The sequence below is a fragment of the Spea bombifrons genome, chromosome 2 (assembly GCF_027358695.1).
Source record: "Spea bombifrons isolate aSpeBom1 chromosome 2, aSpeBom1.2.pri, whole genome shotgun sequence".
In the NCBI taxonomy this organism is placed as follows: Eukaryota; Metazoa; Chordata; class Amphibia; order Anura; family Pelobatidae; genus Spea; species Spea bombifrons.
In genome coordinates, this window is record NC_071088.1 from 101,907,016 (window position 1) to 101,927,739 (window position 20,724).

Consider the following 20,724-nt stretch of genomic DNA (forward strand, 5'->3'; position numbering starts at 1 on the left):
CAGGCGCAAAAGGAGCTACCTATGGCTTTTGGTAAGGTTATCTGAAATATAAAAGAACACCAAAGAACCAAATAAGATTTGAAGTTTTTAATGCTGGAAAGACCTAACTCATAGTAAAAATAGTACTAGTTTAAAGGAGAGTAATGATAACGAATAACTCATTTGGAGCGCCCCAAAAAAATACAATATCCATGGTGATTCACTGTTAAAAAATGAGAGTATTCAGATTTTTGCTTTACTGGAAAAGCATTCAGTGTTTACAATAGGCAGTTACTGTCTGTACACTCAGTTCTGTTGTATTTCATTGATTTTTTTTTTCTTTTCATGGCACTTAATAGATTCTGCCCTTGAGCAATTTAAGAAAGCGTATTCTGGTCTGATAGGTGTGCTGAGTGATTTGCTTAATTTGCTCCAGGAAGACGCAAAAAGTTGTTCAAATTAAAGTTGAGACAAATTATAAAAGATGCTTTCTTTTCTTGATTTACATTTTACTCCTATGCTTTTATTTTTTTTTAAATTAATTTAGCTAGAAGAGTAGAAAAAACTCAAGGTTTCTGTGCTGATCACTGGCCCAGGGCCATCTTTTTGAGGTTTTCATATGATTTTTTTCTGTTTGCATCATGGTTTTCACAGCTTTACCTAAAATACCAGAAAAAACATTTGGAGCCAGTAGGCGGTATTGCAGCACAGATGAGAACCCTTTTTCCCGGTAAGTCTCCCAGGGGAATGCCAGCTAGCCATGAGGAGGGGTATTGGGGCCGGTTCCCGGTTGGGTACATTTGTTGTGACATTGTACACAGCGATTACAGAACATGCCCTGCCTATAGTGATGTCCGGATCATGAACGAATCGTTCATTTGATCCGGTTCTTTTTAGTGATCCGGATGAATCGGTTCACTAGACTGAACGATTCATTTGTAGCGGCTCAGTCTGTGAATCATGCAGCTGTAACCTGATCCTAGAGCTGTGAGTCATCTGCAGAGCACTCAGACACAGACTCTGGGGTCAGGTTACAGCTCATTAATTCACACAGGAACGATGACTCGAATGATCCGAAGAGTCGAATGATCCGAAGAGTCGAATGATTCGAATCTTACAGGGATCCGGATCTTACAAGGATCCGAATCTTACAGAGATTCGAATCATTCAGAGAATATTACTGATACCATACTTTTATAAATAAATACATTAATAATGTTCACACTGCCCCCAGGATTTAGATTCCCCTGAGTTTGCCCCCCTTTACCTATAACTGCACCTACAGTTAACTTTATTAAATTAATTAAATTAACCCTCAGTCATCAGCATAAAATTAACCCTTATACCCCATCAACCATAACTGCCCCTGAAATTAACCGTAAAGATCCCATTAACCATAACGGCCCCTGAAATTAACCCTAAAGACCCCATTAACCATAACGGCCCCTGAAATTAACCCTAAATACTCCATTAACCATAACTGCCCCTAAATTAATTGCATGTACTCCAGATAAATTACCTAATAAATTGGTATGGTTGATGGGGTCTTTAGTGTTAATTTAGGGGCAGTTATGCTTAATGGGGTGTTTAGGGATAATTTAGGGGCAGTTATGCTTAATGGGGTCTTTAGTGTTAATTTAGGGGCAGTTATGCTTAATGAGGTGTTTAGGGTTAATTTGGGGGCAGTTATGCTTAATGGGGTCTTTAGTGTTAATTTAGGGGCAGTTATGCTTAATGAGGTGTTTAGGGTTAATTTGGGGGTAGTTATGCTTAATGGGTCTTTAGTGTTAATTTAGGGGCAGTTATGCTTAATGAGGTGTTTAGGGTTAATTTGGGGGCAGTTATGCTTAATGGGGTCTTTAGTGTTAATTTAGGGGCATTTATGCTTAATGAGGTGTTTAGGGTTAATTTGGGGGCAGTTATGCTTAATGGGGTGTTTAGGATTAATTTGGGGGCAGTTATGCTTAATGGGGTGTTAAGGGTTAATTTTAGGGGCAGTCATGGTTGATGGGGTGTTAAGGGTTAATTTTAGGGGGCAGTCATGGTTGATGGGGTGTTTAGGGTTAATTTAATGGTGAGGGTTAATTTAATTAATTTAATAAAGTTAGCTTAAGGTGCAGTTGCAGGTAAAGGGGAATGTAAATCCTGGGGGCAGTGATTATTAATGTATTATTTATAACAGTATGGTGATTTTCTCTGAATGATTAGAATGCCAATGAAGGCAGAGAGTCGTTCAAAGATCCGGATCTTACAATGATCCGGATCTTACAATGATCCGGATCTTACAATGATCCGGATCTTACAGTGATCCGGATCACTGTAAGATTCGGATCCCTGTAAGATGCGAATCTTTGAACGACTCTCTGCCTTCATTGACATCACTGGAGGCAGGGGGGAGGATTCATAATGAAAGGGGCGGGGCCAATCGTTAGTGTGCCTGCACGGAGTTACTGGAAAACAGTAACTCCGTGCAGGCACACTGAGTGATCCGAAGATCCGGATCATGAATCGGATCATTTCAGTGAACGAATCGAAATGATCCGATTCACTTTAATGATCCGAACTTCCCATCACTACCTGCCTAGTCACTGCGCGCGCCCGCTGCCAACTCGTGACAGAGCGGAGGAGGGAGCGCGCCTCACCGTCGCCATCTTAATAGACGGGACAATAATAACAGGTTGTCAGCGTCTGGCTGGATTAACAACAACCGCCATACTTCTGCCAGCACCGCGTCTCTGGCTTGTCGTGTCACCGTGCGTGTACCGGGCAGTGCTAGCTCCGTGGTGTCGTTACGGTGCTGTTGTGCCTGACCCCGGGAGTGTTTGTGCGGCCCGGGCCTGGCTGTCTAATGAGTACCGGGGGAGGGCTGCGCTGTGAGCGGGAGCTAAACGAGGATAGTGCGGTTCCGGGCTAATGTGATAACGACACCGAAATAAGCAGCAAACCCGAGGGAAGCGGACACCCAGAGCGCCAGCGTCACCGACAGCAGGTACCGAGCCCCGCATCGTGTGAAGGGGAGGGGTAATAACTACCGACCACAGCAGATACAGCAGTGCGTATCGTCCCTGAATGTGTTTATTACCCGGTGTACCGTGACTTGTGTGCCTATTAAATCCAATAAAAACAGTGCTAGAACGGACTTGACTAAGACTGGCTTCCCTGCGCGTGTGTTTATTGCCAGGACTGGAAATGCACGGGAGTGTTGGTTAGTATACAGGCAGCACATGGACTGTCCCGTTCGTTGGCTCAGTGAAGTTTAGCGGTGTTCCTGATGCTGATCGCGGCCATCTTTTTGGTGTGAGGTGATTTAAAAACAAAAACTTTATTTTGGGCTGTTTCTTACACACAGACATGGATTATATATAGGGGTGTAATTCTGAAACTGGCACAGGACAGGTTAATTTGCTGCAGCGTATCGGATGGCTGCTGATAACGGCGGATTACTGCTTTAGGTTGCGATGGTGATTCGCTCGTTGGGTTCATTCAGTGAAGGAAGGCTGTCTCTCAGCCCGTTCACTTCAATGTACATTATGGAGGCCCAACTCATTTCAATCATTTACTTGAATTGCAGACTTTTATTCCGTTTCAGGGAAATGCCAATAACACTCACACACACACTGACCCTTCCCGACTGACACACACACTGATATGTCCCAACTGACACGTCCCAACTGACACCCACACACACTGACACGTCCCTCCTGACACACACACACTGACACTTCCCGACTGAGAGACATACACACACTGACACTTCCCGACTGAGACACACACTGACACTTCCCGACTGAGAGACATACACACACTGACACTTCCCGACTGAGACACACACTGACACTTCCCGACTGAGAGACACACACACACACACACCCTGACACTGACACTTCTCGACTGAGAGACACACATTGACACTTCCCGACTGACACACGCACACACACGCACATACATATATATATATATATATGACCCTTCACTACTGCAGAGCTTTAGCAAGTTCCATAAATCTTATTTCCATATGCCTGCTCTGTGCCATCAAACCATATTTTTAAGTCTCTTCTGGGTTTTGGCATTCCTATGATGTATTTGTGTTTGTGCGTAAATGCGTTTTCCAGCAAAAAATGAACACGTCTAATACCAGACCCACAAAATAGAGCCATAGAGCAACAACTAAAGACAGTGAATCAGCGGGGAAGATGGGAGCAGTTGTTGGTTTATTCATTTATTATGTAAGGTAACTGATTTAAATGTATTGATTTATTCATTTCTATTATTGATTTATTCATGCTGCGAGGTAATGCTTTTCTTCATGCCGAATCTAAAAGCGACTATGCTGATACCTGCGATGATTCTCCAGTTACTCATAGTCTTTATTCCCTATCTGCGTATCATGGTTAAGGGTTCTGCTTTTCGGATGGATGTTGGTAAGCAGGATCTCGTATACCTTGTGTGGATTGAGTGTGTATTATATCTGTTGGTTTGCATTCATCTGTATAAAGAAGTGGATGGAGGAGTTCCTTCTTACATGAAGCAGTAACTGTTTGATAGACACGTCGGCGCAAAATCCATGTAGAAGCTCAAAGCCTTTTTAATGTACGATTCTTTACTAATGGCGGCACTGCTGCTCTAATCCATTCTGGACTGCAGTGAAATGACTGAAATAGTTGGTACTTCAGCCTTGCTCCACAGTCTTACCTTCCGACCGTATACATGGATTCAGATTTAGGAGGAACGGGTGTATGTCGGCGTCTCCGGTCACAGGAACGCATTAATAGCATCATGAATCCGGCTGTCGTGTCTCCAGAGGCTGCAGAAGATGCTGAGGAATTGGTGGATAGCGCTTTGGAGAATATTCCTTGTTGCCCTCATGGAAGCTGAGAAGGGCAGCAGCAGCATCTGGCGGAGCCAGCATTATTATTATCTTTTTTTTATATCGCGTAACCAATTAATGCAGAGCTTCAAGGGGTCTGACAAAAGTATAAGTGACAGAGTAAGATAAAAAGAGCCCTGCTCGCAAACTTTACCCCCTTACCTAATCTGTATGTGGCGCCTGTTATTACCTAGTGTTAGGGCAGGTCTTGTCAGTGTCTTTAATACATGATATGTACAGATCTGCTGTAAGCCTGGTATGTTGTGTGTTGATGGCTAACAACGTGTGTTTTGGGTGTGGGTTCAATAACTTCCTGCTTTTTATTATTGCTAAACAGTACGAGGCGCTGATTCTTGCTGCCTTGCGTCATCTGATAACTACCTGTTATGTGCTTTGGAACTAAACGAAACCAGGGCTCGCTGGCTGGTCTTGCACTTGTTGTTGGCATTGACTTGTGATGCACGGCGTGGGGCTTTTATGGTTCTCCCTGACACCCTTCTGTAGATCGAGGCAGTGCTAATGCCGGTGAGCCATTCGCCGTCGCCTGTGTATTAGCCGGAGCTCCTGGGCCGGTGTAGCCAGATGCCATGAAGTGAAGAGAATGCCAAAGATTTGTGTCAATAGACTAGTTTATTTTAGGATATTTATCCTAATTATAATTATTTTAGGATATCACAGCTCCCACGTATAAATCCTTATATAATCCTATTGCATTGATAAATAAGAAATCGGGGGGGCGCTTGATGATCTGGAAATGCTTCATTCACTGCTTGGCAACTTTTATAGATGCTTTTACTGAATAAACAATACCTCCCCATTAGGTTTCTATAATCTTTACAGATATACTCTGGTGGATCAACATGTGGCTGAGTTTTAGAGCTGTATAAATTGTACGGCCATGTGCTCGTATATCAAGTTGCATTGGATTCCTGATTAATATACTTTATTTATAAAGTTGTCTTGCATTGGGGGAAAACAACTTAACACTGTCATAAATAAACTGGAGGTGTAATGGCACAACGTGTAAAGTGACCCGGGAGCTTACCTTTTATTGGCAATCGTAAATGTTAGTCTGTTTTCATTAACCTACTTATTTTTCTGTAAGACCCGGCTTTAAAAGGACAACCCGGCTATCATATGCAACTTAATGCATTTTCTTTACATTGTGTGAATGCATGGGGGTGGGGGTACTCAAGCATATGGACAGAAGTAGGGCTGCAACTAACAATTATTTTCATAATCTATTAGTTGCCCGATTAATCGGATAAAAAATAAATGTAAATATTTCATTTATTTAAAATAATGTAATAAACAAACAGAATGTTTAAAAAAAAAACAGCAGAATAAAAAAAACATGCACATTATGTTACGACCAGGAGGACATGCTTATCTAGAAACAGAATATTACTAAAGAAGCAAAGGTTTTGAGATTTTTTAAAAAGATTTATTTTTCTGTGAACCGGTATTTGCTGGCTCTGGCATACAGGAGGAGGCTCTCCTTATCAGAGCAAATAGTAAAGCAGATCAGTCTGAGTCCACAGGAGGCCTTCCTGTAACGGTTCCTGCACCGCAATGCCAGGGTACAGCGGTTTGTCTTGTACCGGCGGGATGCCAGGGTACAGCGGTTTGTCTTGTACCGGCGGGATGCCAGGGTACAGCGGTTAGTCTTGTTGTACCGGCGGGATGCCGGGGTACAGCGGTTTGTCTTGTACCGGCGCAATGCCAGGGTACAGCGGTTTGTCTTGTACCGGCGCAATGCCAGGGTACAGCAGTTTGTCTTGTACCGGCGCAATGCCAGGGTACAGCAGTTTGTCTTGTACCGGCGCAATGCCAGGGTACAGTGGTTTGTCTTGTACCGGCGGGATGCCAGGGTACAGCAGTTAGTCTTGTTGTACCGGCGGGATGCCGGGGTACAGCGGTTTGTCTTGTACCGGCACAATGCCAGGGTACAGCGGTTTGTCTTGTACCGGCGCGATGCCAGGGTACAGCGGTTTGTCTTGTACCGGCGTGATGCCAGGGTACAGCGGTTTGTCTTGTACCGGCGAGATGCCAGGGTACAGTGGTTAGTCTTGTTGTACCTGCGCAATGCCAGGGTACAGCGGTTAGTCTTGTTGTACCGGCGCAATGCCAGGGTACAGTGGTTGGTCTTGTACCGGCACGATGCCAGGGTACAGCGGTGGGTCTTGTACCGGCGCGATGCCAGGGTACAGCAGTGGGTCTTGTACCGGCACGATGCCAGGGTACAGCAGTGGGTCTTGTACCGGCGCGATGCCAGGGTACAGCAGTGGGTCTTGTACCGGTGCGATGCCAGGGTACAGCAGTTGGTCTTGTACCGGTGGGATGTCAGGGTACAGCAGTTGGTCTTGTACCGGCGGGATGCCAGGGTACAGCAGTTGGTCTTGCTGTAGCGGTGGGATACCAGGGTACAGCAGTTGGTCTTGCTGTAGCGGTGGGATGCCAGGGTACAGCAGTTGGTCTTGCTGTAGCGGTGGGATGGAAGGTAGTATGTTCTCCCACAAGTTGAAAGCAGACCTACTGCATGGTTCCTGCCGAGAAGATGTTGAATTGTTCCATTGTGCACCCGTGAAGGAAAACCCATGGAACAATTTCTGATCTTCAGGGTTAATGGGGGTCCCCAGGTCCTCAGGAGGTAAAAACCCTTTCTCCGATCTCAATGCCAGCATCAAGCTCTCCGGAGATGGTGGGAGGAAGAAGAATGGAGGAGCTACTCTTCCTGCCTCAAGGTCTCCCCAATCAATAAACTGAAAGAAGGGATGGAAGTGGATGGTGGCAGCTTCTTTCAGCCTCTTGGAGGGTTTCTTGCACAGCATCTTCTTTATGAGGTCTGTGGTCTCAGGGCTGAGATGGTCAGGGTACAGCGGTGTGTCCTTGATGACCGATCTGGCCACCTCTTTAATGTCTGTCCCGCCGTAGAATGGTATGTCTCCCGTGGCCATCTCATACAATATAACCCCGTAGGCCCACCAGTCTATAGAGGCATTATACCTCTTACCTCGGTACATTTCCGGGGCTATGTATCCCAGGGTCCCAGCCAAACCATCAGCCGTCTGCTCTCCGAACATGTTCTCCACAGCCAGACCAAAATCTGCTATCTTAAGGTGACCCTCGTTGTCCAACAGCACATTCTCTGGCTTCAAATCCCGATGGACGATGCCCTTGCTATGGAGATACCGCAAACCGCAGACTAGTTCGGCAGCGAAGAACGTGGTGATGTTGGGGTCAAGTCTGCCAAAAGTAGCAAGAAGCTTATCCAGGTCTCCTCCATTTAGGAACTGCATGGCAAAGAACAGGGAGTCCTCTGTCTGGAAAGCGGCATGCATGTGGGTCAGGAATGGGCTCCCCACTGCCGCTTCCAACACGCGCCTCTCCACCATAGTGCTGCTCCTGTCCTCCTCAAGAAGTTGCTTCTTCTTGATTATTTTAACGGCCAAGAACTTTTTGCTGATGGTGTCGGTAGCCAGCATGACTTTGCCGAAGCCGCCCTTTCCCAACAGGCCATGGAACAGAAGGCGCTCCAAAGGAATGTCAGATTTAGATGGTTGGGAACTGGTCTCATCTCTCCTCTTCTTCGTATCACCATGTCCCTCCGTTTTGTCTCGTTTACGCTTTCTGTCCCTGCCTTTACTTTCTTTCCTCGCCTTCTTGGCCTGGTTCTTCACCTGCTTCTTGCTCTCCTTTCGTTTTCTTTTCTTGCCACAGTCCACATTAGCGCATGATGTCCCAGCGCCCTGTCCTAGGTGTTTACTATGGTTTTCTGTGGCCTGTTTTAGCATCTCTGGGTTACCTCCAAGGGGCATTTGGCTTACAGGGGGAAGTTGGTCCAGCTCCATCAGCCATAGGTCTTTCTCAGCCCCGTGGTCACCCTTTCTCTGTCGCTCCACCGCTGCTTCTCTCCTTTTCTTATCAGTTTTCTCCATTGAAGTCTTTTTAAACTTCTTTTTTGTGCGTTTCATATTTTTGTTGCTCAATGAAACAAAACTTCAACACAAAATCTCAGGGATTGAGAAAGCTGACCTAATCCTCTAAAGGTTTGAGAGTAATGGCAACGTTCATCACCTGAATACATGAAATGTCACAGAATCCTTCTGTCACATTATCAGTTGTGATGTCATATGTCTGCCAGTGAATGTGCTGGGCATCCAAGTCTGTTTTGTTATACAGTATATATGAATACTTTTTATCTTTTTTCGCTATCGTCATTTATAAAATCCCAAATATTATCTTCATGCAGTGACTGTTCAGGTATGGCTATATACAGTAATATACCCCCCAGTGCTGCATACAGTACTATAAACCCCCCCCCCCCGGCACTGCATACAGTACTATAACCCCCCCCAGCTCTGCATGCAGTACTATAACCCCCCCAGCACTGCATACAGTACTATAACGCCCCCCAGCGCTGCATACAGTACTATAACCCCCCCCCCGCATACAGTTGCCTTGGCGGCCAGAAACCATCATGAATCCAGCAACCTATGCTTTCCTATGGGATGTGGTGTAGTGGGTGCCGTGAAATGAACAGGGTGACTGATCCACGATGGCAGCAGATAGGGAGCGGCGCGGCTGAGTGGGGGAGTAGTGTATGTGTGCGTGCTATAGTGCCAGAGTCAGTATGTCTACTGTACTGTAGTGCCATTGTGTTAGTGTCATTTTAAACGTATAGTGTTGTGCTGTTTGTTACAGTATAGCATTGGCATGAACGTCCGCATATAGCGTTATAGCTTGTGTGTGTTACTGTAAGGTGTGTTTTTTTTTTTTTTTTTTTTTTTTATATCTCCAGAACTGAAAGCCACGCTGTCCTATTGCGTCCCGTAGTAACGTCCTGGCTGTTTGCTATACAAGTCATTATAACGTTTCTGGCCTTACTTTTAAATGTCTTATTATTTTGTTTGCAGGATGAAGAAGGGACGAAAGGCCAGCGAGGCCAGCATTGGTTTTTCTGGAGGACAGCTGGAGGAACGTTCAAAAAAGCAGAAGAAAACAGATAAATTTGCTGATTTACCCAAAATGCATGACTGGGGCAATCTGCTTCCAGATATAATACTGCAGATTTTTCAGTATTTACCGCTGTTGGACCGTGCACATGCCTCACAAGTCTGCCGAAACTGGAATCATGTTTTTCACATGCCTGACCTGTGGAGATGTTTTGAATTCGAACTCAACCAACCAGCTACATCTTACCTGAAGGCAACACATCCAGATCTGATCAAGCAGATCATTAAGAGGCACTCAAATCATTTACAATATGTCAGCTTTAAGGTGAGTGGGTACTGTATAGAATAAACGTCAAGTGTTTTTTTGCCACAGTAGCAGTTGGAAGTATCATGAGTCAAGGGGCATCTCATCTCAACAGTTTTGTTTTTCTTCTCTGAAATGACCTGCCATTTGACTGTTAGTAAAAATGCACTTTTTGCTAACAAAGTGGAGGGTAGCTGGCATTTGTAGAGTTTTGATTAATTTCATAAAAGTTTGAGGAGATCTGAAATATATTTTTTAATGTTTTGCTTTTATTTCATTTTAATTTTTAGACTTTTTTTGGCCTGGATCTCCCCTTAACGTCTTAAGAAGACGTCAGGGATCTCTCAGGGACCTCAGTGTTGCCCCTTATGATGTTATGGTGACATTACAGGAGTCCATTTAATTACTAATTTTTAATTCATTTTTTATTTTAGAGGGCGAAACGGTTTCAGTTGCCCTGCATTTCTGATTACCGTACGTCTCAACAGAGAGGTTTCAGTAGGGTCTGTCATCTACAGCCACTTTTCTAGTACTTAATAGTAGGGCTGCAACAACTAATCGATAATGAAAATCGTTGCCAACGAATTTCATTATCGATTAGTTGAATCGATTTTTATCGATTTATAAAATGAGGGTTTTTTCAGAGCAAACGCTCTGAAAAATACCCCTCATTATATAATAGTTTAGTCTGACTCACAGCAGCAGCTCCTACTTACCAGTCCCTCCCTGTAATCACTGTGACAACTGGCCCCGCCCCCTTCCTTCTCCCAGAAGGCCAGAACCACATGGCTGTGACACTCATCTAACTGTAAGTATAAAATTAATATTTGGGCTGCTGAAAGTTTGGGGAGGTGGGGGTTAATTTAGGGGCAGTTGTGGTTAATGGTGTGTTTAGGGTTAATTTAGGGGCTGTTGTGGTTGATGGGGTCTTTAGGGTTAGTTTAGGGGATGCTGTGGTTAATGGGGTGTTTAGGGTTAATTTAGGGGCAGTTATGGTTAATGGGGTGTTTAGGGCTAATTTAGGGTAATGTTTTGATGGGGCATTTAGAGTTCATTTAGCGGTAGTTATGGTTAATTGGGTGTTTAGGGTTAATTTAATGAGGACTGAGGGTTAATTTAATAAAGTTAATTTACGGTGCAGTTAGAGATAAAGGGGGGGGGGCAAACTAAGGGTAATCTAAATCCTGGGGGCCGTGAAGGTTAACCCAGTACTTATTTATAAAAGTATGGTGTCAGTGTGCTGTGAACAGGTCTGTGACTCTATGAGGGGACTATGAGATATCTGGGGGGTATAAGGCATATCTGGGAAAAGACGGAGTGACATATCTGGGGGTATAAGGCATATACAGTATATAAGGCATATGTGGGGAGGGCAGTGTTTCATGTCTGGGGAGGACGGAGTGGTGTATCAGGGTGTATCTGGGTGTATAAGGCATATCTGGGGCCACAGTGGCAAATCTGGGGGTAGAGTGTATTGGCATATCTGGGGGTAGAGTGGAGTGGCATATGTGGGGAGGGCAGCGTGGCATGTCTGGGGAGGATGGAGTGGTGTATAAGGCGTATCAGGCATAGTGGCATATGTGGGAGGCAGCGTGGAGTGGCATATGTGGGAGGCAGCGTGGAGTGGCATATGTGGGAGGCAGCGTGGAGTGGTATATGTGGGAGGCAGCGTGGAGTGGCATACGTGGGAGGCAGCGTGGAGTGGCATACGTGGGAGGCAGCGTGGAGTGGCATACGTGGGAGGCAGCGTGGAGTGGCATATGTGGGAGGCAGCGTGGAGTGGTATATGTGGGAGGCAGCGTGGAGTGGTATACGTGGGAGGCAGCGTGGCATATGTGGGAGGCAGCGTGGAGTGGCATATGTGGGAGGCAGCGTGGAGTGCTGTGGTAGGCAGCGTGGCATATGTGGGGGGGCAGCATGGCATATGTGGGAGGCAGCGTGGCAAGCCTGGGCTCAAATGTGCATCAATTGGGGTTGGCTGTTTGGGAAATAAAGACAAGAAATGCATTTTATCAAAGTCTTTTTTATTCTGCTGTTTGTATTTAACATAATTTGTTTATTAAATTATTTTAAATAAATAAAAATTTACATTCCTTTTTTTTATCCGATTAATCGAAAAAATAATCGGCCAACTAATCGATTTATGAAAATAATCGTTAGTTGCAGCCCTACTTAATAGTACAAAGCAGTCTGCACTTGTGCTATGGAGAACTCACAACTTTAAATACTTAAATGATTTAACAAAATACAGAGTGGAAATTTTATTTCAACGAACAATCAGTCATAACCTAAATCTAGCAGGTCAAAAGCTTAGGTGCAATATAACGGTGTTTTAGTTTACTAAGGGGGTGAAAGATAAGTAGAACAACCACCCAGCAGAAGTGGTAGAGGCTAATACAGTGAGAGAGTATAACCGCTTTATGCCTCTATGGACGTACAAGGCGACGAGATTCTCGTTTAGGACGTATCTGTCGGCCTTATTTGCAGCGGCAAGAATATTTAAACTTGGTTTAAATGTTTATGGCTATCCTCAATCTAACGCAAAAAACAAGCAGACTAGGTGGGCCGCACGGTTCTACCTGCCACCAAGTTCTGTTTCGTGTTTACATAGGGTTGTTTTGTTTTTTTGTTTTTTTTTTATCTCTGTCATAGGAAGAACCCTGCTTACAACAGGATAATAGTCATATTCTTAAAGGGACACTCAGGCTGTCGCATCCGCTCTAATGCTTATGATAGCAGCGTGATTTCCATGTTCTCCTCCTTTATACATTTGCGTTCATCCAACCTCCTCTCTGCTCACCCGATAATACTTTCCTCTTGCGCTCAGGGAACACTATGAAAAAAAGCTCCATTGGTGGCAAAAAAAGTAGATTGCAATACCAGCTTTCAACTAAAAGACCATGTTTATTCTCCATCACTGCTCATGGCTGCTGTGCGTGTCTGTGAGATGAGCTCCGCTGAGAACGGCTGTGCTGTATCCTAAATCTCGTTTAACTCCGTGTTAAATGATTCCTCCTCAATCCTGCCATCTATTTTATTTCCCCTTATCTTTCATGTAATTTTATTTTGAAGCAATGATGAACCTTCTTCCTTCTTCTTTGTTTTCAGGTTGATAGTAGTAAAGAGTCAGCAGAAGCTGCTTGTGATATCCTGTCCCAGCTTGTAAACTGCTCTCTGAAAACTCTTGGACTTATTTCCACTGCTAGACCAAGCTTCATGGATTTACCAAAGGTACGCTAACACGTGAAATATATTGTACTGTGGACTATACAGATATTAAAGGGGAAGTCCCGTGGAAGAAACATATGCTGAGTATTTCTTATAGTATGTTTAATTTGCAGTTAAACCAGATTAGCTTTAAGTCATAATTTGAGATTCTAATACATAAAAATTACTTAACTGTAAATTATGCTTGTAGCTTGTATTTTCAAAAACACGTTTATTATTTGTTGTAAGTTTAAGGTGCCTTTTCAAAAGCTTATATCTGTAAATGTGTTAAGCTTTGTACATCCTTTGTGGCGCTCAAATTATGAGTGGTGTCATCGAAATGTAATTTTACTAGATAACTTTTTTGTTTTATAAAATCCCCCAAATATCTTTATTTCTGTGTGTTTGAAAACAAATATCTTACTTACCGTATTGGCTCGGATATAGGCCGCCCCCGTATATAGGCCCCACCCTAAAATTTGGTGCTTTTTTAAAGAAAAAGTTTTTTTTCTTTAAAAAAGCACCAAAAAACATGCTGCCACTCTGTCCTCCCTCCCCGAGATATGCTGCCACTGTCCCCCCCGAGATATGCTGCCACTGTCCTCCCTCCCCGAGATATGCTACCACTGTCCCCCCCGAGATATGCTGCCACTGTCCTCCTCTGCCCCCCCTGAGATACGCTGCCACTGTCCTCCTCCTCCCCCCCCGAGATATGCTGTCACTGTCCTCCCTCCCCGAGATATGCTGCCACTGTCCTCCTCCTCCCTCCCTCCCCGAGATATGCTACCACTGTCCTCCTCCTCCCTCCCTCCCCGAGATATGCTACCACTGTCCTCCTCCTCCCTCCCTCCCTCCCCGAGATATGCTACCACTGTCCTCCCTCCCCGAGATATGCTGCCACTGTCCCCCCCCCCGAGATACGCTACCACTGTCCTCCTCCTCCCTCCCTCCCCGAGATATGCTGCCACTGTCCTCCTCCTCCCTCCCTCCCCGAGATATGCTACCACTGTCCTCCTCTTCCCTCCCTCCCCGAGATATGCTACCACTGTCCTCCCTCCCCGAGATATGCTACCACTGTCCTCCCTCCCCGAGATATGCTACCACTGTCCTCCTCTGCCCCCCCCCCCCCCCGACTTACCGGAGCAGACTCCCGGGTGTCTTGCGGGGGACATCTACGCAATACAACTTCCGGTGCCGGCATAGATGTCCCCCGCCGGCCCCGCAAGACACCCGGGAGTCTGCTCCGGTAAGTCCGGGGGGGGGGCAGAGGTAAAACGCATCGTGCGGATGGTCCGCACGATGCGCTTAGACAACCTCCCGTGCCGGCACACAACCTAACCCCCCCCCCCCGGGAAGTGACTTAAAGTGGGGGAAAAAAGTGCGAACTATATTCGAGCCAATACGGTAATTTGTACCATTTAATATTTTCCTTGGACTAACACAGAAGAAAAGTAGATTTGATTTTTGTTGTTGTTGTTGCAGTCACACTTCATATCTGCTCTTACGGTCGTGTTTGTAAACTCAAAATCCCTTTCATCGCTCAAAATTGACGACACTCCTGTTGATGACCCATCTTTGAAGGTACTTGTGGCAAACAACAGCGACACGTTGAAGCTTCTAAAGATGAGCAGTTGCCCGCATGTTTCTCCAGCAGGTGAGGCTGATTCTATTGTTCCAAAACTTGAAGGAACTGCTTTCCAAGATTAGTGAAAATGCGTGTTTTTACACAAGGTTGCAAGGGAGGCTTCTGATCTCATCATCACAGGTGTACCCAGCTCCACTTATCCCAAATGGGCAGAACCGTATAGGTGGTAGCGACCAAGAGGAGGCAGCCGTGGGCACTGCTTAGTCCAGAGCTAGGGTTGTGCCTGTCCTAAATATATGGTTGCATAAAAAGGTGTTTGTATTGCAAGATGGTTGGCTTATTACAATCTAAAACTATTTCAAACTTTCTATTTGAAAAGCAGCTACTTAGAGGCAAGTATCTGTTATACAGCTTCATATTAATACATAATGTACTTTTCAATGTTTCAGGGGTTCAGATTTTTAATTTGGTCTACTTTAAAATGGAATTCTTTTTAAATGTAACACCCTTCAAATATGTCAACATATGGCCAGTGTTTACAACATAATTATCTTGATATGGTAGTGCATACCAGTCTGTCCAGTTATGTACGGCCCTTGTAACCATTGAGCCCTTATGAGGCAAATCATGTGCGTAACATAACTCTCCCCTCTTCATGTCAAGGGCAACGGCCTATAATCTTATGAATATAACGTTTTTGGCCAGTGTTATATTTAATAATGATTTAATCTTCTCGTTCTAGGTATCCTATGTGTGGCTGATCAGTGTCATGGTTTGCGGGAGTTGGCCTTGAACTATTATTTGCTGAGCGATGAGTTGCTTCTCGCGTTATCTTCGGAGAAACATGTCCGGTTGGAGCACCTTCGTATTGATGTTGTGAGCGAGAATCCAGGACAAACACATTTCCACACAATTCAGAAAAGCAGCTGGGATGCTTTGATAAAGCATTCTCCTAAAGTGAACCTGGTCATGTACTTCTTTCTCTATGAAGAGGAGTTCGATCCGTTTTTCCGCTACGAAACCCCAGTTACGCATCTATACTTTGGGAGATCCGTAAGCAAAGAAGTGCTTGGAAGAGTTGGAATGACGTGTCCTCGGCTGGTGGAGCTTGTTGTGTGTGCAAATGGACTCCGGCCTCTCGATGAAGAGTTGATTCGTATCGCAGAACGTTGCAAGAGTCTGACAGCCATTGGACTTGGAGAGTGTGAAGTCTCTTGCTCAGCTTTTGTTGAGTTTGTAAAGATGTGTGGTGGCCGTCTCTCCCAGCTTTCCATAATGGAGGAAGTCTTAATCCCAGATCAGAAATATAATTTGGAGCAGATTCACTGGGAAGTGTCAAAGCACCTTGGCCGAGTTTGGTTCCCAGATATGATGCCTACCTGGTAGAAACCAAAACTGGTATTCGACCCACTGGTTATTTGAAAGAGCACCTTACCTTTTCAGATTTAATGCATGAGAACCTACTATATTTCTTTGTTCACTGCTTCATTTAGAAAATGTATGTAGGAGATAATTTATACATGAAGAATTGCAATGGGGACCATCACGCTGCATTGGGTTTTGTTTTGTATATTTTATGTTGGGTTAAAATATATTGTGTAAAAAATAAATGACGAGACTAGGTGTAACTGGGGTGCACTTTTTGTAAGTGATTTCCTTTCATTGTAAAATATTTGGCTTTATTATAAACCATGAAACATAATTGTTGTTTTTATAAAGTTTATTTTCTCCTTCCGTATTCTTTCTGAATGCTTTGTTTAATGATATTTCTTGCTCCAAACCCAAAAACAAGTAAACGTTTTGTTGATGGGAACTTGAATTCATCACAGGACATCGGACTGAACGCTTGTATAACTCGCATCCTCGGTGGAACAGCGATCTCTGTATCTGACCTATTCAGTAAATCAACTAGTGATGTCCGACAGGTGCCGTGAAATGAGACCATCAAGCAAGTTTTAGGATTATTGTCCCAAGCTATAGTCAGAAGTTCTACTCTTCTACTTGATATAATGCAGTTGAAGAAACGGTAAAGGAAATTCTAAAGCATCCTCATGATACAGACATTTATTGTATTATGTAGTGTGTGTGTGTGTGTGTACAGATAAATCTGCCCCACTGGCTTTAATCCATTAATCTGTAATGACACTGTTTTTATGTCAAATACAAATTGCTCGTGTTGTAAATAGATACAAAAGATTGCTTGGCCAGTGTTGACCTTATGATGCGTGCAAACTAGTACAACACAATGATCATTTTATCTATATAGTGTCTGCTCTAAAGGCTTCTAGTGGCGGTAGGAGTAGTACTTGCATGGAATCGTTGTCCTTGAGGTGATTCCTTGAAGGAAGGAGTCGTAGTAGGAGGCTTTCTATCCAACTCTAGAGAGTTCACAGGGATGAGATCTTTTTCAGTTATGATTGCAGAAGACTTGAGAACTCCATTGGGGTTTATGCACTAAAGAGGGGCTCCATATGATGATTTCATAATGCTTTATTCTAAAGGGCAATTCCTGACCAGCTCATCCTACAAGGAGTTCTGGCCTAGCCCTTCACCTAATATGCAAGGTGGTTTTGAAGAACGTTTTCTTTTGGCTTGTGTATTATACAGATTATACAGGTCTTTTCTGTGAGATACTCTGCATATATTTTTACCGATCTTTAAAGAACCGTTAATTTCATGACCTTTAAGGCATTTATAAAGCTATTTATCTAAAAATCTGTAAAATAAACAGGTGGTATGAATGGAACTTGTTGTGGTGAGCTAACAGTATAGTTTCACTCAATCAAGTGATACTGAGCAGTATAACGCGTGGCTCTTATGGAGTGCTACTCCATTTTCCCATAAAAGCATGAAGGCACGATTTGTGGAGGGTAGGCCCCTCTACAACTTCTTCTAGTGCTCTAGCTGACAAACTAACTTAACTACCACACTGGCCTTCATGGCTCTTTGCCCCATAAAGCCGATGTGTATGTATGACGTCCGCGCGTGTATGACAACATACGTGAATCTCCCTGGACAGTGAGGACGGCTTGATCCACCGCCATGGCATGAAATTCGATCAACATGGTAAGATACGAAGAGGGGGGAGTATTGCTGTGTGTATATGTGTGTGTGTGTGTGTGTGTGTGTGTGTGTACGTGTATATGTGTATGTATGTGTGTGTGTGTGTGTGTGTATATATATACACATATATATATATATATACATATATATATATATATATATATATATATATATATATACATACACATACATACATACACATACAAAGGGGGGGGTTGCTGTGGATTGTACACCTGTGTATATATTTGAAATTAAGAATGTATTATTTGCACAAATCTGCTTTCTATAAGAAAAAAAAAATATTTACTGTGTATCACTTTACACACGTACAGTTTGGTTTCCAGTTTCCGTATTTAGTTGGCGGCGCGTATCATAATAAAGCGTCTGGAAGTAGTGAATCCCACAGGGCCTCATCCGTTTTAACGTCCGCTGGGTTTGGATTTCTGTAAGGGAGTAGGATTTTTCTTTTTCTGCATCGTGTTAATGTGCGTGTCCTAATTCTTAATTTCTTCATATACTTAATAAAGGCTGATAGGAATAAGCACTCATTTACCAATGTATTATTCCAATTAATAAAGTGCTCATAATACAGATTTATTGTGCATTATTTATGAGCCTCTTTGCTTGTAATATTTTAACAATTTCCCCAATTTAGCTTACCAGCTAATTTGTATTTCGGGAAGTTGTTTCGTTAGGGAGATGTGTAGCATTTCTATAATTTTGGGCTCCTTGAACTGTCAAAAATTGTTACAAAACTTTCTGCTGATTAAAGAGAGATTTTGTACGAACTGATATTTGTCAATATTTTTAGCAATAGTTTGCGTACATTTGTACAAAGTCAGTGTTTCTGATGTTTTGTATGCTTTGTTTAAACATTGATTTTGCATAAATATTATAAAGCGGCATTCGGGGGTTAAATATAGAATGCACAATTTACTGTAACGTGAAGAATTAAGTAAAATGAGATGTTTGAAATATTAACACCTTGTTAGCCTGTTCATTGAAAAGCTCTCCCTGTCTCAGGCATACCATGACTTTACTTATGGCTATATTTCCATACAACGTACTATTTGTGTACACGTTGTGCAAAGTAATTAAGAGGGATGTTAAAGGGTCTATATTTCCACGTGCCTTACAGCAAACATGAAAGAATGGCCGGATGGGGGGTATACCTTGCAGCACCTTATAACCTTCGAAGAGCTATAATAAGGTTTGTTTTAGACATCGGTAGAAGCAATTTGTAATGATGCCGCACATCATAACTCCAAATACCCAATGGATGATAATACCAGCGGGGTATACGCAGCATAATGTACCTTTTAAACATTATTGGAACACATACGCAATAGCATGTTTATTTTACGTATAGGATAGGATAGCATGTCGCAAAAGTTTAATACTATTTATAATGGATTATAATGAATGGGAACACACAAAGCAAGTGTGTGTGTGTGTGACACAGCTCTTTGATCTGATGATCATTAAAACCCCTTGATAAAACATAACCAATTTCCTGTTTTGTACCTTACGCGTGTGGCAATGTTATGCGACCATCTTATTTATTGGCTAAAAAGGGTTAGCAACAGCTGGTGTGTAGAGTTAACCCCTTAACGATCAAAGGTCACGTTGCTGCAAAGCCTCCATGTGGAGGCATTCAGCAACACCGAAATCTGCTCCAGGGACCTGTGTGGTGCATCAACATTTGCCATATGCAATTTGGTGGGGGACACCTGATTTTAAAGTCCTTAGGAGGCGATCAGACAGCTTTGCTCACAAAAGGTACAAAAAGAATAAAAGCAGCCTGATCCTTAAGGGGTTAACTAACCATTTCATGAAACAGTACACCGGGGATGCCAGTGTCTGTACTTTTCCCAATTCTTTTCACAATTCTTTTCACAATTCCTGTGAAATTAATCGCTTACAGAGTTTCTGTGAGTTCCTGTTTTCATTAATATTTATAACACTGATATTCTGCTACCAAGGGGAGCTGCAAGCTAAACCACATATGTATCCTCTGGAAGCAAGTTGAAATGTGACAGAAACACTTCGTATGGATGTATTAAATAATAGAAAAGGGGTTCACTACTGGCTATGGAGGAAGATGGCCTTTTTATTTATTTATTTATACATGAAATTGTGTTTAATCCCAAGCTAATATTTTAGGAACATAAACCACCACTCTGATGTTTTATACTATCAGAAAGGCCTACGGATGACTTTGAAATAGATACACAAAATAATTCTGATGTTCATGTTATATTTATATACACATACTATATACCTACACAAGATGTAAGAGTCCTACTACTATATAAACACACACTCACTGGCCACTTTATTAGGTACACCTTTTCAATTGCTTGTTAACACAAATAGCTAATTCTGAAATTCAAACTGAGCATCGGAATGGGGAAGAAAGGGGTTTTAAGTGACTTTGAACTGGTCTGAGTGTTTCAGAAACTGCTGATCTACTGGTATTTTCTCGTACAACCATCTCTAGGGTTTACAGAGAATGGTCTGAAAAAGAAAATATCCAGTGATAAATAAATCAGTTAACGGTTTTGCTGGTAGGCCACAAAGCTCTTTTAATAAATTATTTGTCTTTACCTTAGACAACTGAAGTAGAACCTCCGCTTCGATAAACTCACATATTTCAAAAGTCTTTTTTCCTAATTGAGGTCCCTTTCCCTCATTTTCATTTGTAAAAACTGAACCGAAATATTCATTGAGGCAGTCAGCTAGACCTTTATCCTCTTCTACATAC

The 20,724-nt window shown here is 43.2% G+C and overlaps 1 protein-coding gene across 3 annotated transcripts; it reads left to right on the forward strand.

Moving 5' to 3' along the window:
• The first annotated feature begins 2,804 nt into the window (after nucleotides 1–2,804).
• FBXL3 (F-box and leucine rich repeat protein 3) lies at nucleotides 2,805–16,631 on the forward strand. Of its 3 annotated transcripts, none has more exons than XM_053455392.1 (5): nucleotides 2,805–3,031; nucleotides 9,763–10,126; nucleotides 13,214–13,336; nucleotides 14,795–14,966; nucleotides 15,640–16,631. In XM_053455392.1, the coding sequence occupies exons 2-5, from the start codon at nucleotides 9,764–9,766 to the stop codon at nucleotides 16,281–16,283; spliced, it is 1,302 nt and encodes a 433-aa protein (XP_053311367.1). In that variant the 5' UTR covers nucleotides 2,805–3,031; nucleotide 9,763; the 3' UTR covers nucleotides 16,284–16,631. The 3 variants fall into 3 exon arrangements, with proteins under 3 accessions (XP_053311367.1, XP_053311366.1, XP_053311365.1); XM_053455391.1 differs by having other exon boundaries at nucleotides 2,805–2,968; XM_053455390.1 differs by lacking the exon at nucleotides 2,805–3,031 and adding an exon at nucleotides 4,111–4,210.
• Nucleotides 16,632–20,724: the final 4,093 nt, after the last annotated feature.